The 23,518-nt window shown below is 41.9% G+C and overlaps 1 protein-coding gene across 2 annotated transcripts in view; it reads right to left on the reverse strand.

Annotated features, from left to right (window-relative positions):
- TCEA1 (transcription elongation factor A1) overlaps positions 1-23,518 on the reverse strand; it is a 180,146-nt gene that overhangs the window by 84,297 nt on the left and 72,331 nt on the right. Inside the window, exons 4-5 of one of the 2 annotated variants that reach the window (XM_053715043.1) lie at positions 9,941-10,028; positions 3,158-3,306 (exon numbers count right to left, since the gene is read on the reverse strand). In XM_053715043.1, coding sequence (XP_053571018.1) covers positions 3,158-3,306; positions 9,941-10,028 — 237 coding nt within the window. Of the gene's footprint in view, positions 1-3,157; positions 3,310-9,940; positions 10,029-23,518 lie in introns of both variants that reach the window. The other variant, XM_053715042.1, reaches the window with a different exon arrangement.

Consider the following 23,518-nt stretch of genomic DNA (forward strand, 5'->3'; position numbering starts at 1 on the left):
CAACATACTCTGGGAGAAAATGGGGGTAGAGCAGATGGGGCTACTACTCCAGTAGGAGCGAACTGAGGGTTTCTTTATGATGTCCATAAAAATGCCAAATATGTGTCAGGCTTTGCAGCACGGAACAGATAGGCATATAAATTAGTTTGGGCGACAATGTTCCCCAATACATCATCGCCCAGAAACACCTCCAGAAACTGTTGGGGGCTAAATCCTGCAACATCCACATTGATGCCAGGATTTGCTGTGAAGGGTGGGATATCTGGCCTCTGGTGATGCAAAGGGCTTTACCAAATCTTCAGCGGCAATGGCAGCAACGCACCTCCTTCTGGCAGGGGGGCTAGTAGCCACAGATACATCGCTATCAGTTGAGACTGTATCTAATGATGTATCTGAGCATATGGCAGGGTGTAAGGATGGCATATGCCTCCTCAGCACTATGGGCTAGATTTATTAAAGCCGAGGCGTACAGGGGCGCGTATATACGCCCCTGTACACCTCAGCTCGCCTGTGGCGGGGCGAAAATACCCGCAGGTATTCGGCATTGCACACGAGCGCAATTTTGCGCTTGCGTGCAATCCCGTCCCCTGCCCGCGCACAGGAGCTAGACCGAGGAGATAGCCTCTTCGCCACCTCTAATCTGGCGAAATTCAAAGGAAGCAGTGGTCTGGCTGCTTGATAAATGACGGCGAGCAAGTTCTTGAGAGAACTTGCTGCCGTAGGGGCTTTATAAATCTAGCCCTATATATTCTCTGTGACATTTTATGTCGCAGAAAAAATAAAAAAAAATAAAACCCACACAAAATTTAACTTTAAATTAAGTAAATGGCCTAAAAGAAAATGCACAGACAGCAAAAAAACAGAATTTATGTTTACCTGATAAATGTCTCTTTCTCCTACGGTATGTCCGGTCCACGGCTTCATCCTTACTTGTGAGATATTCTCTTCCCCTACAGGAAATGGCAAAGAGAGCACACAGCAAAAGCTGTCCATATAGCCCCCCCTCTGGCTCCGCCCCCCAGTCATTCGACCGACGGTTAGGAGAAAAAGGAGAAACTATAGGGTGCCGTGGTGACTGTAGTGTACAGAAATAAAAATTTTAAACCTGACTAAAAGCCAGGGCGGGCCGTGGACCGGACACACCGTAGGAGAAAGAAATTTATCAGGTAAACATAAATTCTGTTTTTTCCTACATTGGTGTGTCCGGTCCACGGCTTCATCCTTACTTGTGGGAACCAATACCAAAGCTTTAGGACACGGATGAAGGGAGGGAACAAGTCAGGTAACCTAAACGGAAGGCACCACAGCTTGCAAAACCTTTCTCCCAAAAACAGCCTCCGAAGAAGCATAAGTATCGAATTTGTAAAATTTGGCAAAAGTATGCAGAGAAGACCAAGTCGCTGCCTTACAGATCTGATCAACAGAAGCCTCGTTCTTGAAGGCCCATGTGGAAGCCACAGCCCTAGTAGAGTGAGCTGTAATTCGTTCAGGAGGCTGCCGTCCGGCAGTCTCATAAGCCAATCGGATGATGCTTTTCAGCCAAAAGGAAAGAGAGGTAGCAGTAGCTTTCTGCCCTCTCCTCTTACCAGAATAAACGACAAACAATGATGATGTCTGCCTGAAATCCTTTGTTGCTTCTAAATAGAATTTTAAAGCACGGACCACATCTAGGTTGTGTAACAAACGTTCCTTCTTCGAAACTGGTTTCGGACACAGAGAAGGAACAACTATTTCCTGGTTAATATTTCTGTTGGAAACCACTTTTGGAAGAAAACCAGACTTGATACGTAAAACTACCTTATCTGTATGGTAAAAAAAGAACCTTCCAAGATAGTAACTTAATATCTATGGAATGTAAGGGTTCAAACGGAACCCCTTGATAGAAGAAATAAAACTACAACTAACACCACATACTCTTTACCATCCCCGTGGAGATGCTACTTGTTCAGAGCGGCAAAGAGAATGACTGGGGGGCGGAGCCAGAGGGGGGGCTATATGGACAGCTTTTGCTGTGTGCTCTCTTTGCCATTTCCTGTAGGGGAAGAGAATATCCCACAAGTAAGGATGAAGCCATGGACCGGACACACCAATGTAGGAGAAAGTACAGATATGCTACTGATTTATAGTGATCACTGGCAAGCTAGGGGTTAATGGCTCTGAAAACAACCTTTGGGTCTCACAATTTTTAACAAATATATGAAATAAATCTCTTCTAAACACAGATCTCTCTCTCTCTCTCTCGCTAACAAAAACGCAAGTAAGGAGAGGGAGGGAGATCCACACTGGTCAGAGTCAATATTTACAAATATTGACATTAGACAAATGGGATATTTTATTATTATTTTTTTTATTGTATCAAGCTCAGATTGGATGACCCTAGCCTGCCCCTATGATGAGGCAGGTTAGGGACACCCCCAGAGGCCCCATGATGCACTGGGCATCGCCATCTTTGAAGCCTCATGGGGTTTGGGAGGGGGGGCTATATGGGGCATTTATTTTATATATATATATATATATATATATATATATATATATATATATATATATATATATATATATATATATATATATATATATATATATATATATATATATATAAATAAAAAAAACACACACATATATTTTAATTTTTTTTTTTATTACTAAGTGCCTCAACCCACCAAGGCACTCAGCACACAAGCAGAGCATCGGAAGCCCACATAGAGGCATCGCTGCAATACTGTTAGAGCGGCTGGAAGCGATCTTGATCGCTTCCAGCATTCAGATTAGCCGACGTCTTACAGGGTACGTCTTTGGTCGTCAACGACCATTTTTTGTAAGACGTACCCTATACGTCATCGGTCATTAAGTGGTAAAAGCTTTGTTGTGGGGTTTCTTTGCCTCCTCCTGGTGGCCAGGAAGTAAATTCACACAAGTAAGGATTTTGTGGACTCTTACCACCTAGAAAGAAACTAGTAAGTCATTCCCCTGTGGCAGGGAGGGAAAACAGCAACCTGACAGTGTATTTTGTATATATATTATAGCTTAGAGCCAGCAGAGGGTGGTTCTCCACCTTGCCACCATAAATACATTTTAACATATGGTTTATAAAGCTGCGGTAAACCAAATACAAAGCAACTAGCCACATGCAGTAAGATTTGTTTTTTAATTAACCTACCTCCTGTTTTGAGTGCTGTAGCTATAAGCTCTCTGCATTTCAGTCTTACAGAATCTAAAGTGTTGGGAGCTCGTGGAAATGAAGAAACAATGCCGTCAGATCGCATTGGACCCTCTTCCTTTTTGCTGCTTGAATTGCTGCTGGAACTGCTGCTAAACAGAGACATGAATTCAAAGTTAATACAAGATACTTAAGGGGGTTTATTATAATTTGCAGTAATAAAGGAAAGAAGCCCTTCAATTCCTTCCTTAAATGGACAGTCTAGTCAAAATTAAACTTGGATGATTCAGATAGGGCATGCAATTTTAAATAACTTTCCCAATTTACTTATATAATCAAATTTGCTTTGTACTCTTTGTATTCTTTGTAGAAAGTTAAACCTAGGTAGGCTCATATGCAAATTTTTAAGCCATTTTCACAGTGCATTTTGATTTTTTTCATAGCTAGACAGGGCTAGGTCATGTGTGTCATATAGATAGCATGTGCTCACTCCAGTGGAGTTATTTATGAATCAGCACTGATTGGCTAAAATGCAAGTCTGTCAAAAGAACTGAAATAAGGGGGCAGCCTGCAGAGGCTTAGATACAAGGTAATCAGAGATAAAAAAGTATATTAATATAACCTTTAAAGGAAGACAGTGATACAGAAGAAGTGAGGTAACAACATTCTGTATCTCTTCCCTGCTAAAAAAAACAGAATTTATGTTTACCTGATAAATTTCTTTCTCCAACGGTGTGTCCGGTCCACGGCGTCATCCTTACTTGTGGGATATTCTCTTCCCCAACAGGAAATGGCAAAGAGCCCAGCAAAGCTGGTCACATGATCCCTCCTAGGCTCCGCCTACCCCAGTCATTCGACCGACGTTAAGGAGGAATATTTGCATAGGAGAAACCATATGGTACCGTGGTGACTGTAGTTAAAGAAAATAAAATATCAGACCTGATTAAAAAAACCAGGGCGGGCCGTGGACCGGACACACCGTTGGAGAAAGAAATTTATCAGGTAAACATAAATTCTGTTTTCTCCAACATAGGTGTGTCCGGTCCACGGCGTCATCCTTACTTGTGGGAACCAATACCAAAGCTTTAGGACACGGATGAAGGGAGGGAGCAAATCAGGTCACCTAAATGGAAGGCACCACGGCTTGCAAAACCTTTCTCCCAAAAATAGCCTCAGAAGAAGCAAAAGTATCAAACTTGTAAAATTTGGTAAAAGTGTGCAGTGAAGACCAAGTCGCTGCCCTACATATCTGATCAACAGAAGCCTCGTTCTTGAAGGCCCATGTGGAAGCCACAGCCCTAGTGGAATGAGCTGTGATTCTTTCGGGAGGCTGCCGTCCGGCAGTCTCGTAAGCCAATCTGATGATGCTTTTAATCCAAAAAGAGAGAGAGGTAGAAGTTGCTTTTTGACCTCTCCTTTTACCTGAATAAACAACAAACAAGGAAGATGTTTGTCTAAAATCCTTTGTAACATCTAAATAGAATTTTAGAGCGCGAACAACATCCAAATTGTGCAACAAACGTTCCTTCTTTGAAACTGGTTTTGGACACAGAGAAGGTACGATAATCTCCTGGTTAATGTTTTTGTTAGAAACAACTTTTGGAAGAAAACCAGGTTTAGTACGTAAAACCACCTTATCTGCATGGAACACCAGATAAGGAGGAGAACACTGCAGAGCAGATAATTCTGAGACTCTTCTAGCAGAAGAAATCGCAACTAAAAACAAAACTTTCCAAGATAATAACTTAATATCAACGGAATGTAAGGGTTCAAACGGAACCCCCTGAAGAACTGAAAGAACTAAATTGAGACTCCAAGGAGGAGTCAAAGGTTTGTAAACAGGCTTGATTCTAACCAGAGCCTGAACAAAGGCTTGAACATCTGGCACAGCTGCCAGCTTTTTGTGAAGTAATACCGACAAGGCAGAAATCTGTCCCTTCAGGGAACTTGCAGATAATCCTTTTTCCAATCCTTCTTGAAGGAAGGATAGAATCCTAGGAATCTTAACCTTGTCCCAAGGGAATCCTTTAGATTCACACCAACAGATATATTTTTTCCAAATTTTGTGGTAAATCTTTCTAGTCACAGGCTTTCTGGCCTGAACAAGAGTATCGATCACAGAATCTGAGAATCCTCGCTTCGATAAAATCAAGCGTTCAATCTCCAAGCAGTCAGCTGGAGTGAAACCAGATTCGGATGTTCGAACGGACCCTGAACAAGAAGGTCTCGTCTCAAAGGTAGCTTCCAAGGTGGAGCCGATGACATATTCACCAGATCTGCATACCAAGTCCTGCGTGGCCACGCAGGAGCTATCAAGATCACCGACGCCCTCTCCTGCTTGATCCTGGCTATCAGCCTGGGGATGAGAGGAAATGGCGGGAACACATAAGCTAGTTTGAAGGTCCAAGGTGCTACTAGTGCATCCACTAGAGCCGCCTTGGGATCCCTGGATCTGGCCCCGTAGCAAGGAACTTTGAAGTTCTGACGAGAGGCCATCAGATCCATGTCTGGAATGCCCCACAGGTGAGTGACTTGGGCAAAGATTTCCGGATGGAGTTCCCACTCCCCCGGATGCAATGTCTGACGACTCAGAAAATCCGCTTCCCAATTTTCCACTCCTGGGATGTGGATAGCAGACAGGTGGCAGGAGTGAGACTCCGCCCAAAGAATAATTTTGGTTACTTCTTCCATCGCTAGGGAACTCCTTGTTCCCCCCTGATGGTTGATGTACGCAACAGTCGTCATGTTGTCTGATTGAAACCGTATGAACCTGGTCCTCGCCAGCTGGGGCCAGGCCTGGAGCGCATTGAATATCGCTCTCAGTTCCAGAATATTTATCGGTAGAAGAGATTCTTCCCGAGACCAAAGACCCTGAGCTTTCAGGGATCCCCAGACCGCGCCCCAGCCTATCAGACTGGCGTCGGTCGTGACAATGACCCACTCTGGTCTGTGGAACATCATCCCTTGAGACAGATTGTCCAGGGACAGCCACCAACGGAGTGAGTCTCTGGTCCTCTGATTTACTTGTATCTTCGGAGACAAGTCTGTATAGTCCCCATTCCACTGACTGAGCATGCACAGTTGTAATGGTCTTAGATGAATGCGCGCAAAAGGAACTATGTCCATCGCCGCCACCATCAACCCGATCACTTCCATGCACTGAGCTATGGAAGGAAGAGGAACGGAATGAAGTATCCGACAAGAGTCCAGAAGCTTTGTTTTTCTGGCCTCTGTTAGAAAGATCCTCATTTCTAAGGAGTCTATAATTGTTCCCAAGAAGGGAACCCTTGTTGACGGGGATAGAGAACTCTTTTCCACGTTCACTTTCCAGCCGTGAGATCTGAGAAAGGCCAGGACAATGTCCGTGTGAGCCTTTGCTTGAGGAAGGGACGACGCTTGAATCAGAATGTCGTCTAGGTAAGGTACTACTGCAATGCCCCTTGGTCTTAGCACCGCTAGAAGGGACCCTAGTACCTTTGTGAAAATCCTTGGAGCAGTGGCTAATCTGAAAGGAAGCGCCACGAACTGGTAATGTTTGTCCAGGAATGCAAACCTTAGGAACCGATGATGTTCCTTGTGGATAGGAATATGTAGATACGCATCCTTTAAATCCACCGTGGTCATAAATTGACCTTCCTGGATGGAAGGAAGGATAGTTCGAATGGTTTCCATCTTGAACGATGGAACCTTGAGAAATTTGTTTAAGATCTTGAGATCTAGGATTGGTCTGAACGTTCCCTCTTTTTTGGGAACTATGAACAGATTGGAGTAGAACCCCATCCCTTGTTCTCTTAATGGAACAGGATGAATCACTCCCATTTTTAACAGGTCTTCTACACAATGTAAGAACGCCTGTCTTTTTATGTGGTCTGAAGACAACTGCGACTTGTGGAACCTCCCCCTTGGGGGAAGTCCCTTGAATTCCAGAAGATAACCCTGGGAGACTATTTCTAGCGCCCAAGGATCCAGAACATCTCTTGCCCAAGCCTGAGCGAAGAGAGAGAGTCTGCCCCCCACCAGATCCGGTCCCGGATCGGGGGCCAATATTTCATGCTGTCTTGGTAGCAGTGGCAGGTTTCTTGGCCTGCTTTCCCTTGTTCCAGCCTTGCATTGGTCTCCAAGCTGGCTTGGCCTGAGAAGTATTACCCTCTTGCTTAGAGGACGTAGCACCTTGGGCTGGTCCGTTTTTACGAAAGGGACGAAAATTAGGTCTATTTTTTGCCTTGAAGGGCCGATCCTGAGGAAGGGCGTGGCCCTTACCCCCAGTGATATCAGAGATAATCTCTTTCAAGTCAGGACCAAACAGCGTTTTCCCCTTGAAAGGAATGTTTAGTAGCTTGTTCTTGGAAGACGCATCAGCCGACCAAGATTTCAACCAAAGCGCTCTGCGCGCCACAATAGCAAACCCAGAGTTCTTAGCCGCTAACTTAGCCAATTGCAAAGAGGCGTCTAGAGTGAAAGAATTAGCCAATTTGAGAGCATTGATTCTGTCCATAATCTCCTCATAAGGAGGAGAGTCACTATCGAGCACCTTAAGCAGTTCATCAAACCAGAAATATGCGGCTGTAGTGACAGGGACAATGCATGAAATGGGTTGTAGAAGGTAACCCTGCTGAACAAACATCTTTTTAAGCAAACCTTCTAATTTTTTATCCATAGGATCTTTGAAAGCACAACTATCCTCTATGGGAATAGTGGTGCGTTTGTTTAAAGTAGAAACCGCTCCCTCGACCTTGGGGACTGACTGCCATAAGTCCTTTCTGGGGTCGACCATAGGAAACAATTTTTTAAATATGGGGGGAGGGACGAAAGGAATACCGGGCCTTTCCCATTCTTTATTAACAATGTCCGCCACCCGCTTGGGTATAGGAAAAGCTTCTGGGAGCCCCGGCACCTCTAGGAACTTGTCCATTTTACATAGTTTCTCTGGGATGACTAAATTTTCACAATCATCCAGAGTGGATAATACCTCCTTAAGCAAAATGCGGAGATGTTCCAATTTAAATTTAAATGTAATCACATCAGATTCAGCCTGCTGAGAAATGTTCCCTAAATCAGTAATTTCTCCCTCAGACAAAACCTTCCTGACCCCCTCAGATTGGGTTAGGGGCCCTTCAGAGATATTAATATCAGCGTCGTCATGCTCTTCAGTAACTAAAACAGAGCAGCCACGCTTACGCTGACAAGGGTTCATTTTGGCTAAAATGTTTTTGACAGAATTATCCATTACAGCCGTTAATTGTTGCATAGTAAGGAGTATTGGCGCGCTAGATGTACTAGGGGCCTCCTGAGTGGGCAAGACTCGTGTAGACGAAGGAGGGAATGATGCAGTACCATGCTTACTCCCCTCACTTGAGGAATCATCTTGGGCATCATTGTCATTATCACATAAATCACATTTATTTAAATGAATAGGAATTCTGGCTTCCCCACATTCAGAACACAGTCTATCTGGTAGTTCAGACATGTTAAACAGGCATAAACTTGATCAGAAAGTACAAAAAACGTTTTAAAATAAAACCGTTACTGTCACTTTAAATTTTAAACTGAACACACTTTATTACTGCAATTGCGAAAAAACATGAAGGAATTGTTCAAAATTCACCAAATTTTCACCACAGCGTCTTAAAGCCTTGAAAATATTGCACACCAATTTTGGAAGCTTTAACCCTTAAAATAACGGAACCGGAGCCGTTTTAAGCTTTAAACCCCTTTACAGTCCCTGGTATCTGCTTTGCTGAGACCCAACCAAACCCAAAGGGGAATACGATACCAAATGACGCCTTCAGAAGTCTTTTATAAGTATCAGAGCTCCTCTCACATGCGACTGCATGCCATGCCTCTCAAAAACAAGTGCGCAACACCGGCGCGAAAATGAGACTCTGCCTATGCTTTGGGAAAGCCCCTAAAGAATAAGGTGTCTAAAACAATGCCTGCCGATATTATTAAATCAAAATACCCAGAATAAATGATTCCTCAAGGCTAAATAAGTGTTAATATCAATCGATTTAGCCCAAAAAAAGTCTACAGTTTAAATAAGCCCTTGTGAAGCCCTTATTTACAATCTTAATAAACATGGCTTACCGGATCCCATAGGGAAAATGACAGCTTCCAGCATTACATCGTCTTGTTAGAATGTGTCATACCTCAAGCAGCAAGAGACTGCAAACTGTTCCCCCAACTGAAGTTAATTGCTCTCAACAGTCCTGTGTGGAACAGCCATGGATTTTAGTTACGGTTGCTAAAATCATTTTCCTCATACAAACAGAATTCTTCATCTCTTTTCTGTTTCTGAGTAAATAGTACGTACCAGCACTATTTGAAAATAACAAACTCTTGATTGAATAATGAAAAACTACAGTTAAACACTAAAAAACTCTAAGCCATCTCCGTGGAGATGTTGCCTGTACAACGGCAAAGAGAATGACTGGGGTAGGCGGAGCCTAGGAGGGATCATGTGACCAGCTTTGCTGGGCTCTTTGCCATTTCCTGTTGGGGAAGAGAATATCCCACAAGTAAGGATGACGCCGTGGACCGGACACACCTATGTTGGAGAAAACAAAACAAAAACACACACTTGTTTCACACCACTGTGCTGTAGGTGCTTTTAGTCTTTACTACTCATTACACGTTTAAGTGCTTACTCTGCACGGAACCCACACAAATTTCCAGAAAATAAATTTTAGTTTGCAGAACTTACAGAATAAGGGGGATTTGGACTTTATGGATGAAGAAAAAACGATTGTGTGTCATATTTTGTGTCATACAATCTCTTAACTGTACCTTTCTTCTCTAGCCTCTGGACTACTCTGTGACGGTGGTTGTTGCTCTTTTTTCTTTTCTTCAGGTTCCTTATCAGAAGAAGGACCATCTAGGAAACAGAACAGTTATAACCATTTCAGTAGTTAAAAGGATAAGGGAGTTTTACGGCGGTAAAGTTAAAAAGATGCTCATTCAACATATAAAATCATTTTAAGCTTAAAAATAAACAATGACGTGCTCCTCACTGGACTGTACAGTCATTTTTGCCAGTCTCATGGAGGACAAGAATCGGATCTAGTTAATACTTAGGGGTATAGTCTTATCTGTGTTCATGAAAGGTGTTCCTTTAAAGGAAAGAAAGGTCAAAGCTGAAATGTGCAAAAGCATTCCAACACCACACCATCTCAGAGTCAGCAGTGGCTTCTATGACACAAACTAAGTCTCACTGATGCAATACACACACAAGCACCAGCTCTCAAAAACGTGGTGTTTGAATGCTGGTGCACAGGGCATCACACAACATATGAACATATGCCGTTGATAATAACTAGAAACATTTTTACTAATGGAAGTATAATATAAAAAAACCTAAATTTATACTTACCTGATAAAATTTATTTCCTTTCTTTGGCATGGAGAGTCCAATTACGTCATTCCAATTACTAGTGGGATATTCAACTCCTGGCCAGCAGAGAGCCCCTCAGCAAAGCTGTTAAGTCTAACTTCCCTTACCCATAATCCCCAGTCATTCAGCCAAAGCAAAATGGAAAAAGAAGAAATACAAAAAAGGTACAGAGGTGTCTGAGGTTTACTAAAAAAAAAAAAACTGCCAAATTATAAATTTAAAAAGGAGGGTGGGGTTGTGGACTCTCCATGCCCGGAAAGAAAGAAATTTATCAGGTAAGCATAAATTTTGTTTTCTTTCCTATGGCATGGAGAGTCCACGACATTCCAATTACTAGTGGGAACCAATACCCAAACTAGAGGACACCAAATGAAAAGGAAGGGAGAGCAAGGCAGGAGGGCCTAAACAGAAAGGCACCACTGCTTGAAGAACCTTTCTCCCAAAAGAGGTCTCAGCCGAGGCAAAAGTTTCAAATTTGTAGAATTTGGAAAAAGTATGCAAAATGCCGCCTTGCAAATTTGTTCCACAGAAGCTTCATTTTTGAAAGCCCAAGATGAGGAGACAGCCCTAGTGGAATGATCCGTAATGCTCTCAGGAGGCTGCTGTCCAGCTGTCTCATAAGCAAAACGAATAATACTTCTTAACCAGAGGGAAAGAGTAGAAGAAGTGGCCTTCTGACCCTTACACTTTCCAGATAAAACAACAAACAGGGCACAAGATTGCCGAAAATCTTTAGTAGCTTGTAGGTAAAATTTAAGAGCACGCACAACATCCAGGTTATGCAAAGGACGTTCCTTATGAGAAGGATTAGGACAAAAAGGAGGAGGAACAATTTCCTGATTAATGTTTTGATCCAACACCACCTTAGGGAGAAACCCCAGTTTAGTACGAAGGACCGCCTTATTTGCATAAAAAATAAGGTACGGGGAATCATACTGCAGAGCTGAAAGCTCAAACTCTGTGAGCTTAAAAAAAATGGCAAGGAGAAATAAATCCTTCCAAGATGACAATTTTATATCACACAACATGCATAAGCTCAAACAGAGCCTGCTGCAAAACTTTAAGAACTAGGTTAAGGCTCCAAGGAGAAGCAACAGGTTTAAACACAGGTCTGATTGACCATGGCTAGAACAAAAGCTTTAAACCATCTGGTAAATCTGCCAGACATTTGTGAAAAAGAATAGACCATGTAGAAATCTGACACTTCAGAGTACCGAATGACAAACCTTTCTCCAGGCCATCCAGAAGAAAAGGATAACATTCGGGGAATCCTCAACCGGCTCCAGGAGAAACCCTTAGATTCGCACCAAAAAAGGTATTTACGCCATACCTTATGGTAAATCCTGCGAGTAACAGGTTTACGAGCCTGAAGCATAGTATCAATGACCGCTTAAGAAAAACCATGTCTAGACAGGACTAGGCGGTCAATCTGCAAGCAGTCAGCTTCAGAGAATCTAGATTTGGATGAAGGAATGTACCCTGAACTAAGGGGTCCATCCTCAGAGGTAACCTCCAAGGTGAAAGAGATGACATCTTCACCAGATCCTGAGATGCCAGGCAGGAGCTATGAGAATCACAGATGCTCTCTCCTGTTTGATACAAGCAATGACTTGTGGAAGGAGAGCAAACGGAGGAAACTGGTATGATAGACCGAAATTCCAAGGTACCGCCAGAGCATTTATCAGAGCGGCCTGAGGATCTCTTGACCTTGTTCCTTACTTTGGAAGCTTGGTGTTTTGACTAGACGCCATCAGATCCAACTCTGTAACCTCCCACCTGAGGGTTATCCTTCAGAACACTTCCGGATGGAGAGCCCACTCCCCGGGATGAAAAGTCTGTCTGCTCAGAAAATCAGCCTCCCAATTGTCCACTCCTGGAATGTGGATAGCAGATAGGAGACAATTGTGAGCTTCCGCCCACTGCAAGTCACCTCCTTCATGGCCAAGGAACTCCGAGTTCCTCCCTGGTGGTTGATGTAAGCCACTGAGGTGATGTTGTCCGACAGGAAGCTGATAAACTGGACTAAAGATAATTGAGGCCAAGCTGTCAAGGCATTGAAGATTGCTCTCAACTTCAAGATGTTTATGGGAAGAGAAGACTCTTCCCGAGACCACAGGCCCTGAGCTTGTAGAGAACCCAAAACAGCTCCCCAGCCAAACAGTCTGGTGCCCGTAGTCACAATCACCCAGGAAGGTCTCAGGAAGCAAGTGCCCCAAGACAGATGTTCCTGTGATATCCACCACGAGAGGAAGCTTCTTGTTAGGGGATCCAGATTTATCCTTTGCGATAAATCTGAATGGTCTCCGCTCCATTGACTGAGCATGCAAAGCTGCAGAGGACGTAGATGGAAACGAGCAAAAATAATGATGTCCATGGAAGCCACCTTGAGACCAATCACCTCCATGCATTGAGCCACCGATGGACAAATAGACTGGAGAGAAAGAAAATCCAAGCTTCTTACTTCTTGCCTAACGTCCGTCAGGAAAATATTCATGCACAGGGAACCTATGATTGTCCCTAGGAAACACTCTTGTAGATGGAACTAGAGAATTCTTTTCCAGATTCACTTCCCACCTGTGGGAACGTAGGAAAAACGACAACATCTCTGTATGAGATTTTCCTAGTTGAAAAGATGACGCCTGAACCAAGATGTCGTCTAGATAAGGCGCCACAGCATCTGTTCACTGCCAATAGAGCCCCCAGAACCTTTGTGAATATTTTGTGAGCCGTTGCAAGACCAAACTGAAGTGCAACAAACTGGAAATGCTTGTCCAGAAAGGCAAACCTTAGAAACTGGTGATGATCACTGTGAATGGAAACGTGTAAATACGCGTCCTTCAGGTCTATGGTCGTCATGAACTGACCTTCCTGAACTAATGAAACAAAATTTTCCATTTTGAAGGACTGAACCCTGAGGAATTTGTTGAGGCACTTTAAAGGGACATAAACAACAAGTTGGGATAGAGACAAAATATAATATGTACTTTAATAACTTTACCTGCAAATTTATACTGCAGTGCCTTGCCATTAACCCTTTCTTTTTAGTTTCTAAATTGTAAAGCTCTAACTCCCCCCACACAATTCCTTTTATGGTTTTATCTATATCTATTGTTGCTTTTGGTAGAATACAAAAGTGATTAGGGATTATCTGATGGAGCATGCCTAGAAGCTGTGAACTCATTGAAATGCAATGCCTGTGTCTAAACACTTATAACAGGAGGTGGAGTTCTCTGCCCCAGGCAGCTTAGCTATGTAATTCATTTTGCTTATTTTTGAATATTTTAATATACTTGCCAGCAATTTTTAAACATTTTTTTATGCAAACTATTTTTAATTAATTAGCCCTTTTAGGATATGCACAGATCTCATGTTTTATGGCACTTTAAGTCTAGGATGGGACGGAAAGTTTCCTCCTTTTTGGGAACCACAAATAGATTTGAATAGAATCCTTGACCTTGTTCCTCTACAGGGCCTGGAACAATAACTCCCAGGGAGCATAAGTCCACTACGCAATTTAAGAAGGTCTCCCTCTTCACCTGGTTTGAGGATAGTCTTGACAGGAAAAATCTGCACCTTTGAGAGAAAGACTTGAATCCTATTTAGTAACCCTGGGATACCATGTCCACGGATCTGGGACATTGCGCATCCAAGTCTGTCAAAAAAAGGAAAGCCTGCCCCCCCTTGATCCAAAATTGGATCGGGGGGGGGGGGGGGCGCGACCCTTCGTAATGATTTAGTCTTTAGGCTTCTTGTTTTGCTTCCCCTTAATCCATGGTTGACTGGACCTCCATGAGGTCTTTGATTGCTCTGGTTTGGAAGAGGAGGAAGTCTTCTGTCCTTTAACATTACGAAAGGAGCGAAAATTATCATTCTGGCTACCCTTAGGTCTATTCTTCTTGTCCTGGTGGTAGGAAAGATCTCTTTCCACCCATAATTTCGGAAATGACTTCCGCCAGACCAGGAACGAATAAAATTTTACCTTTATAAAGGTAAAGATAAAAGCTTGGCCTTTGAAGTCACATCAGACGACCAAGATTTTAACCACAGAGCTCTGCGAGCTAGAACAGTGAAGCTAGACATCTTAGCTCCCAGTCTAATTACTTGAATGTTGGCATCCCAGATAAAAGGTATTGGCCAGTTTAAGAGCTTTGATCCTATCTTGGATTTCCTCTATCGTAGTCTCTTCTGAGATCAGATCAGACAAGGAATCGCACCAATAAGATGTTACTCCCACAACTGTAGCAATATTTGCCACAAGTTGCCACTGTAATCCTTGATGTATGAACAACTTCTTTAAGTAAGCCTCTAGCTTCTTATCCATAGGATCCTTAAAAGAACAACTATCCTCTATAGAAATGGTAGTTCTTTTGGCTAGAGTAGAGATGGCTCCTTCTACTTGTGGCTCAGTGCGCCAAGAGTCACGAATGGAGTCCGCAACAGGAAACATCTTTTTAAAAACAGGGGAAGGGGAAAAAGGAACCCCTGGCTTATCCCAATCCTGAGCTATAATTTCAGACATCTTGTCTGGAACAGGAAAAACAAACTATTTCCTGAGACATCATAATTCCAATCAAAATGTTCTACAATGTTGGTTAATTGAAAAAGTCAGCCTTGGAATGCGAGGTGGTAATTTAGAAACAGCATTATTGAAATCTGAAAGTCGCTGGATATATTTATTGAATGCCATCCAACCTTGGGGTCTCAATGAACACAACAATTTCTATGTTTATCTATAACACCAATGACATTATACTAATAACTTTTCTGTCCTTTTAAGCAGTACAATAGTCCCATAAGCATTAGTACTGTTATTAAGCATACCCTGATGTCTTATGGATATAACTACGATTATCTATGATACCATTTTCTGTTAGGATCGTCACAAAGATTAAAGATATAATCTCAATATGAAACATATGAGATTAAGACTTAATTCTGAGTAGGGATGAATACAAGCAACAATTATTGTTGACATTCAGACTAGATTTAGGAATAGTTTAGACTTTGAAATATCTTTTCAATTTTAGTATAACATATAAAATAATTCTTATTTGAATCCACTATATATTACAAAACTATACCAAAACATACATGAAATACTAATAACAAAACCACAAGTAGCCTTCACCTCTGAATGATTGTAACTAACGAGATCATCATGAACATTATACCCTTTGAATCCACAATCTATAGATCAATGATACAAGTATAAATTAACCCTAGAGATTTAGAGAAATGATATCTAATACAGCCATTACACATAGCAGGACTTATAATGCATCTAACTTGGAACAAAAAGTCACTGTCCTATTTACTCCTCAAAAGGACAAGATAGTAACCAACTATATATCATCACATATTTCAACCCACACCTTGTACATTGTAATATACCAGAGCACATCCCCTCACTCACTGGGATTTCGATCTCAGAAAGAAAGACATAAAAAAAACAAAAATATATTTTTTTACCTATAAAATATATTATAACATGAGTTTGTCACATTCAATAAGCACTTTTCACTAAGAATCATGATGTTATCAATAAATGATTCCCTCATTCACCAATTAGTTTAACCTAAAAAATACTGGTTAGACCACACAAAATGTTCACAATTCACCAGGACATATAACAGTGTTCTTTATCATTATTATTGTTGCTTGCATCATTTTCACATTTATTTTTTAGATAGTATGCATCACTCACACTTATTAGATAGTCTGCCAGAGTATTTCACATCCCTGTCAATACAAGGTTCATATATTTATTTGAATAACACAAATTGTAAAATTAGAGTCCAGTAAGACCCACACACTATATTCTATTTATGAATATCATGTATGAGACATCATATGTGCATTTAGGAGATACTTTTTTGCTATGTTAACAGATGATCCCCATATTGAAACTTAAATAACAATCAATCAATAACAATCAATCCTCTCTAGATGAGTTAATAAACTTACACTACAATTTAGAATTCAACTATAGCATCATAGTCACATATTTTGTGACAATATGATTGACCTATACGATATACTATATTTTCATAGTATCTAATATCATAATATCTAAAAACAAATAATCATAAGCATCAAAACAATCATCAGGTCTTCTTCAATACTAAGTGTTATAGATAAAATGAAAGAATATTTATTGATATGTGTCTATTAGTCTTACCATATCTCGTAACTATACACTCCCTAAGTATAGACATTAGTCAGAATACCTGTCTGTCATAAACTACGTATTACTCTAGTGAGTACCAATCAGACTGGAGATAGGGCGGGACTTCCGGTACACAGGGTTTGAATCCCTACAGATCCGGCGGCTCACCGCCTTTGAAAAAGCCTGAACGGGCAAAACGCGTCAGGGGAACAGTGAGCTTAGTCACGCTCTCGTTATGTGTTAAATTTTAAAAGCCAGATAAAGGTTGAACTATAGGTTTCGCTCTCATAATTAATTTATAGTGATACTCATTGCTAATAGTCTAGGTTGTGCTAGACTTTGATAATATCCCACAATAGATGAGGTACTAATAGTTAATCTAACTGTCTAGGATTTGCCAGACATAGATTTAAAGTCATAGTTAGTTGTAGTAGGTGGCGCAAAACAAGTTGCTATTCCCAATGTGTCTTACTGTAAATATGTGTGATAATATGTGGGCTCAATATATGTTAATGTTTTGATGAGTCCTAATTTTATATTCTCTTTTGGAAAAAATGGATGTCGAAACTATTTAAGAAATAAATATGATCCTTTATTTGATTATGGTAAATTTACCCAATAGTAGTGATGCTAAAAGTACAGTTAAACAAAAATTATTACAATTCCTTCAAAGTTTAAAAAATGACACCGGTGTCTCTATGTATAAAAATGTACATAATATATAAAAAATAAATTAAATTAAAATAATAAAGTTGAAATCTTATAATTTATACAGTTTTGGGTTTATCACAAGTTGTAATTTCTAACAGAATGTTTGTAGATACAGTTTTATAGTGGATAAAACAATAGTTGCTGTATAGTTCATATAGGATACTTTGTTTCAAGTTCAGCTATGCAATTGAGATCTTATCTTAGGCAACTATATATCAAATGTAGAGGTATGTTGGTGCGATTTTTATCACACTATAATATAAGTATACAAATTAGTACCTTGAAGTGTATCTGTTTGATATCACTTTTATGAGATAATTGCGGTTAAATAAACGCCGCTATGCCAGTGTTTTGATCTAAGTTTCAAGATCAAGCTGGTGGCAGTTCTATATGAGCTGCTGGCGGTTAAATAAATGCCGCTTTGGTTTCCTCTTATTAGGTGGGCTTATCAGTTTGCTGCGAGAAAATTCACTTTTATATAAGTGTTTGGGTAGTTGTCGTGGCCGCTCAGTTACCTTATCCTTTGTCGGTCAGTGACCAATCGCGCTCTTAAGGGTTTCTTGGTGGGATCTTCGTTGCGGTTAAGTGCTAACCGTTTGCTGATGTTTTTTAAGTATCTCCGGTTTTTCTATTCTGTGGCTTGTCTGTCGGTCAGTGACCGATCACGATGGTATGGTTGTTGGATAACCTCCTGATGTGGAATTTTTGCGTGCCTTTCCGGTCTGTTGTTCCCAGGTTTGTTAGATGTCGGTCAGTGACCGATCTGGGTGCTGAAATGTGGTTGTTGGGATAAGTAGAAAGTTTGTAGGATAAGTAGAAAAAACATAATTTATGCTTACCTGATAAATTCCTTTCTTCTGTAGTGTGATCAGTCCACGGGTCATCATTACTTCTGGGATATTAACTGCTCCCCTACAGGAAGTGCAAGAGGATTCACCCAGCAGAGCTGCATATAGCTCCTCCCCTCTACGTCACTCCCAGTCATTCGACCAAGGACCAACGAGAAAGGAAAAGCCAAGGGTGAAGTGGTGACTGGAGTATAAATTAAAAAATATTTACCTGCCTTAAAAACAGGGCGGGCCGTGGACTGATCACACTACAGAAGAAAGGAATTTATCAGGTAAGCATAAATTATGTTTTCTTCTGTTAAAGGATTACTTTCTGTTATAATTTTTAAGCTAAACAACTAACATATTAAAGTTAATAAACATTAATTAAAACCTACTGACCTATATTTTCTCCAAAACAAAGTTTCATAACATTCTAAAAGTTATATTTTTATTCGCTGATGATGTCACGTTATCCTGCCCACTATTTTCAGCACTGCATGTTCAAAATACTTAAACCAATAACTTTGTGTTTAAAGCGCCATTTTGAAACCTAGGTATTGTAAACGGATTGGTACAGAGCAAAGGATACCCACGGAGTGGGTTTGGAAAACAATTAAATTTGCAGACAAGATTTCTGATATACGGTAGAGATATGTTAATGAAATTCTATTGATAAAAAGCGTATTTTGGGTAGTTAGTTAGTAACAGGCATAGAAAATATTTACTTACAGTGGCCCTTTAAGTGTGATCAGTCCACGGGTCATCATTACTTCTGGGATACCAATACCAAAGCAAAAGTACACGGATGACGGGAGGGATAGGCAGACTCTTTATACAGAAGGAACCACTGCCTGAAGAACCTTTCTCCCAAAAATAGCCTCCGATGAAGCAAAGGTGTCAAATTTGTAAAATTTGGAAAAAGTATGAAGCGAAGACCAAGTTGCAGCCTTGCAAATCTGTTCAACAGAGGCCTCATTCTTGAAGGCCCAAGTGGAAGCCACAGCTCTAGTAGAATGAGCTGTAATTCTTTCAGGGGGCTGCTGTCCAGCAGTCTCATAAGCTAAACGAATTATGCTACGAAGCCGAAAAGAAAGAGAGGTAGCGGAAGCTTTTTGACCTCTCCTCTGCCCAGAGTAAATGACAAACAGAGAAGACGTTTGTCGGAATTCCTTAGTTGCCTGCAAGTAAAATTTTAGAGCCCGGACTACATCCAGGTTGTGCAGTAGACGTTCCTTCTTTGAAGAAGGATTTGGGCATAAAGAAGGAACAACAATCTCTTGATTGATATTCCTGTTAGTAACTACCTTAGGTAAGAACCCAGGTTTAGTACGCAGGACTACCTTATCCGAATGAAAAATCAAATAAGGAGAATCACAATGTAAGGCTGATAATTCAGAGACTCTTCGAGCCGAGGAAATAGCCATTAAAAATAGAACTTTCCAAGATAACAACTTTATATCAATGGAATGAAGGGGTTCAAACGGAACGCCCTGTAAAACATTAAGAACAAGGTTTAAACTCCATGGTGGAGCAACAGTTTTAAACACAGGCTTAATCCTGGCCAAAGCCTGACAAAAAGCCTGGACGTCAGGAACTTCTGACAGACGTTTGTGTAACAGAATGGACAGAGCTGAGATCTGTCCCTTTAATGAACTAGCAGATAAACCCTTTTCTAAACCTTCTTGTAGAAAAGACAATATCCTAGGAATCCTAACCTTACTCCAAGAGTAACCTTTGGATTCACACCAATGTAGGTAATTACGCCATATCTTATGGTAAATCTTTCTGGTAACAGGTTTCCTAGTCTGTATTAAGGTACTAATAACTGACTCAGAAAACCCACGTCTTGATAAAATTAAGCGTTCAATTTCCAAGCAGTCAACTTCAGAGAAGTTAGATTTTGATGTTTGAAGGGACCCTGTATCAGAAGGTCCTGTTTCAGAGGTAGAGACCAAGGCGGACAGGATGACATGTCCACCAGGTCTGCATACCAAGTCCTGCGTGGCCACGCAGGTGCTATTAGAATCACTGATGCTCTCTCTTGTTTGATTCTGGCTATCAATCGAGGAAGCAACGGGAAGGGTGGAAACACGTAAGCCATCTTGAAGTCCCAAGGTGCTGTCAGAGCATCTATCAGGACTGCTCCTGGATCCCTGGATCTGGACCCGTAACGAGGAAGCTTGGCGTTCTGTCGAGACGCCATGAGATCTATCTCTGGTTTGCCCCAACGTCGAAGTATTTGGGCAAAGACCTCCGGATGAAGTTCCCACTCCCCCGGATGAAAAGCCTGACGACTTAAGAAATCCGCCTCCCAGTTCTCCACTCCCGGGATGTGGATTGCTGACAGGTGGCAAGAGTGAGACTCTGCCCAGCGAATTATCTTTGATACTTCCATCGTAGCTAGGGAGCTTCTTGTCCCTCCCTGATGGTTGATGTAAGCTACAGTCGTGATGTTGTCCGACTGAAACCTGATGAACCCCCGAGTTGTCAACTGGGGCCAAGCCAGGAGGGCATTGAGAACTGCTCTCAATTCCAGAATGTTTATTGGCAGGAGACTCTCCTCCTGACTCCATAGTCCCTGAGCCTTCAGGGAATTCCAGACGGCACCCCAACCTAGAAGGCTGGCGTCTGTTGTTACAATTGTCCAGTCTGGTCTGCTGAATGGCATCCCCCTGGACAGGTGTGGCCGAGAAAGCCACCATAGAAGAGAATTTCTGGTCTCTTGATCCAGATTCAGAGAAGGGGATAAGTCTGAGTAATCCCCATTCCACTGACCTAGCATGCACAGTTGCAGTGGTCTGAGGTGTAAGCGTGCAAAGGGTACTATGTCCATTGCCGCTACCATTAAGCCGATTACCTCCATACATTGAGCCACTGACGGGTGTTGAATGGAATGAAGAGTGCGGCAAGCACTTTGAAGTCTTGATAGCCTGTCCTCTGTCAGGTAAATCTTCATTTCTACAGAATCTATAAGAGTCCCCAGGAAGGGAACTCTTATGAGTGGAACGAGTGAACTTTTCTTTTCGTTCACCTTCCATCCATGTGACCTTAGAAATGCCAGCACTAACTCTGTATGAGATTTGGCAGTTTGAAAGCTTGAAGCTTGTATCAGAATGTCGTCTAGGTATGGAGCTACCGAGATTCCCCGCGGTCTTAGTACCGCCAGAAGAGCACCCAGAACCTTTGTGAAGATTCTTGGCGCTGTAGCCAATCCGAATAGAAGAGCCACAAACTGGTAATGCCTGTCTAGGAAGGCAAACCTTAGGTACCGGTAATGATCTTTGTGAATCGGTATGTGCAGGTAAGCATCTTTTAAATCTACAGTGGTCATGTACTGACCCTCTTGGATCATAGGTAAAATTGTCCGAATAGTCTCCATCTTGAACGATGGAACTCTTAGGAATTTGTTTAGGATCTTTAAGTCCAGGATTGGTCTGAAAGTTCCCTCTTTTTTGGGAACCACAAACAGATTTGAGTAAAACCCCTGTCCCTGTTCCGATCGTGGAACTGGATGGATTACTCCCATTAACAAGAGCTCTTGTACGCAGCGTAGAAAAGCCTCTTTCTTTGTCTGGATTGTTGACAATCTTGACAGATGAAATCTCTCTCTTGGAGGAGAGTATTTGAAGTCCAGAAGGTATCCCTGAGATATTATCTCTAGCGCCCAGGGATCCTGAACATCTCTTGCCCAAGCCTGGGCGAAGAGAGAAAGTCTGCCCCCCACTAGATCCGATCCCGGATCGGGGGCCCTCAATTCATGCTGTTTTGGGGGCAGCAGCAGGTTTCCTAGTCTGCTTGCCCTTGTTCCAGGACTGGTTAGGTTTCCAGCCTTGTCTGTAGCGAGCAACAGCTCCTTCCTGTTTTGGTGCAGAGGAAGTTGATGCTGCTCCTGCTTTGAAATTACGAAAGGAACGAAAACTAGACTGTCTAGTCTTGGCTTTGTCCTGAGGCAGGGCATGGCCTTTACCTCCTGTAATGTCAGCGATAATCTCTTTCAACCCGGGCCCGAATAAGGTCTGCCCTTTGAAAGGTATATTAAGCAATTTAGACTTAGAAGTAACATCAGCTGACCAGGATTTTAGCCACAGCGCCCTGCGTGCCTGAATGGCGAATCCTGAATTCTTCGCCGTAAGTTTAGTAAGATGTACTACGGCCTCCGAAATGAATGAATTAGCTAGTTTAAGGACTCTTACCTGTCCGTAATGTCGTCCAGAGTAGCTGAACCAATGTTCTCTTCCAGAGACTCAATCCAGAATGCCGCTGCAGCCGTGATCGGCGCAATGCATGCAAGGGGTTGCAATATAAAACCTTGTTGAACAAACATTTTCTTAAGGTAACCCTCTAACTTCTTATCCATTGGATCTGAAAAAGCACAGCTATCCTCCACCGGGATAGTGGTACGCTTAGCTAAAGTAGAAACTGCTCCCTCCACCTTAGGGACCGTTTGCCATAAGTCCCTTGTGGTGGCGTCTATTGGAAACATTTTTCTAAATATCGGAGGGGGTGAGAACGGCACACCGGGTCTATCCCACTCCTTAGTAACAATTTCAGTAAGTCTCTTAGGTATAGGAAAAACCTCAGTACTCGTCGGTACCGCAAAATATTTATCCAACCTACACATTTTCTCTGGTATTGCAACTGTGTTACAATCATTCAGAGCCGCTAACACCTCCCCTAGTAATACACGGAGGTTTTCCAGTTTAAATTTAAAATTTGAAATATCTGAATCCAGTCTGTTTGGATCAGAACCGTCACCCACAGAATGAAGTTCTCCGTCCTCATGTTCTGCCACCTGTGACGCAGTGTCTGACATGGCCCTAATATTATCAGCGCACTCTGTTCTCACCCCAGAGTGATCACGCTTACCTTTTAGTTCTGGTAATTTAGCCAAAACTTCAGTCATAACAGTAGCCATATCCTGTAATGTGATTTGTAATGGCCGCCCAGCTGTACTCGGCGCTACAATATCACGCACCTCCCTCTGAGCGGGAGATGTAGGTACTGACACGTGAGGCGAGTTAGTCGGCATAACTCTCCCCTCGTTGTTTGGTGAAATTTGTTCAATTTGTACAGATTGATTTTTATTTAAAGTAGCATCAATACAGTTAGTACATAAATTTCTATTGGGCTCCACTTTGGCATTGCAACAAATGACACAGGTATCATCTTCTGAATCAGACATGTTTAACACACTAGCAAATAAACTTGCAACTTGGAAATACAATTCAAATAGAATAATATTAAAACGTACTGTGCCTTTAAGAAGC

Source organism: Bombina bombina, chromosome 5, assembly GCF_027579735.1.
Source record: "Bombina bombina isolate aBomBom1 chromosome 5, aBomBom1.pri, whole genome shotgun sequence".
NCBI classification, from domain to species: domain Eukaryota; kingdom Metazoa; phylum Chordata; class Amphibia; order Anura; family Bombinatoridae; genus Bombina; species Bombina bombina.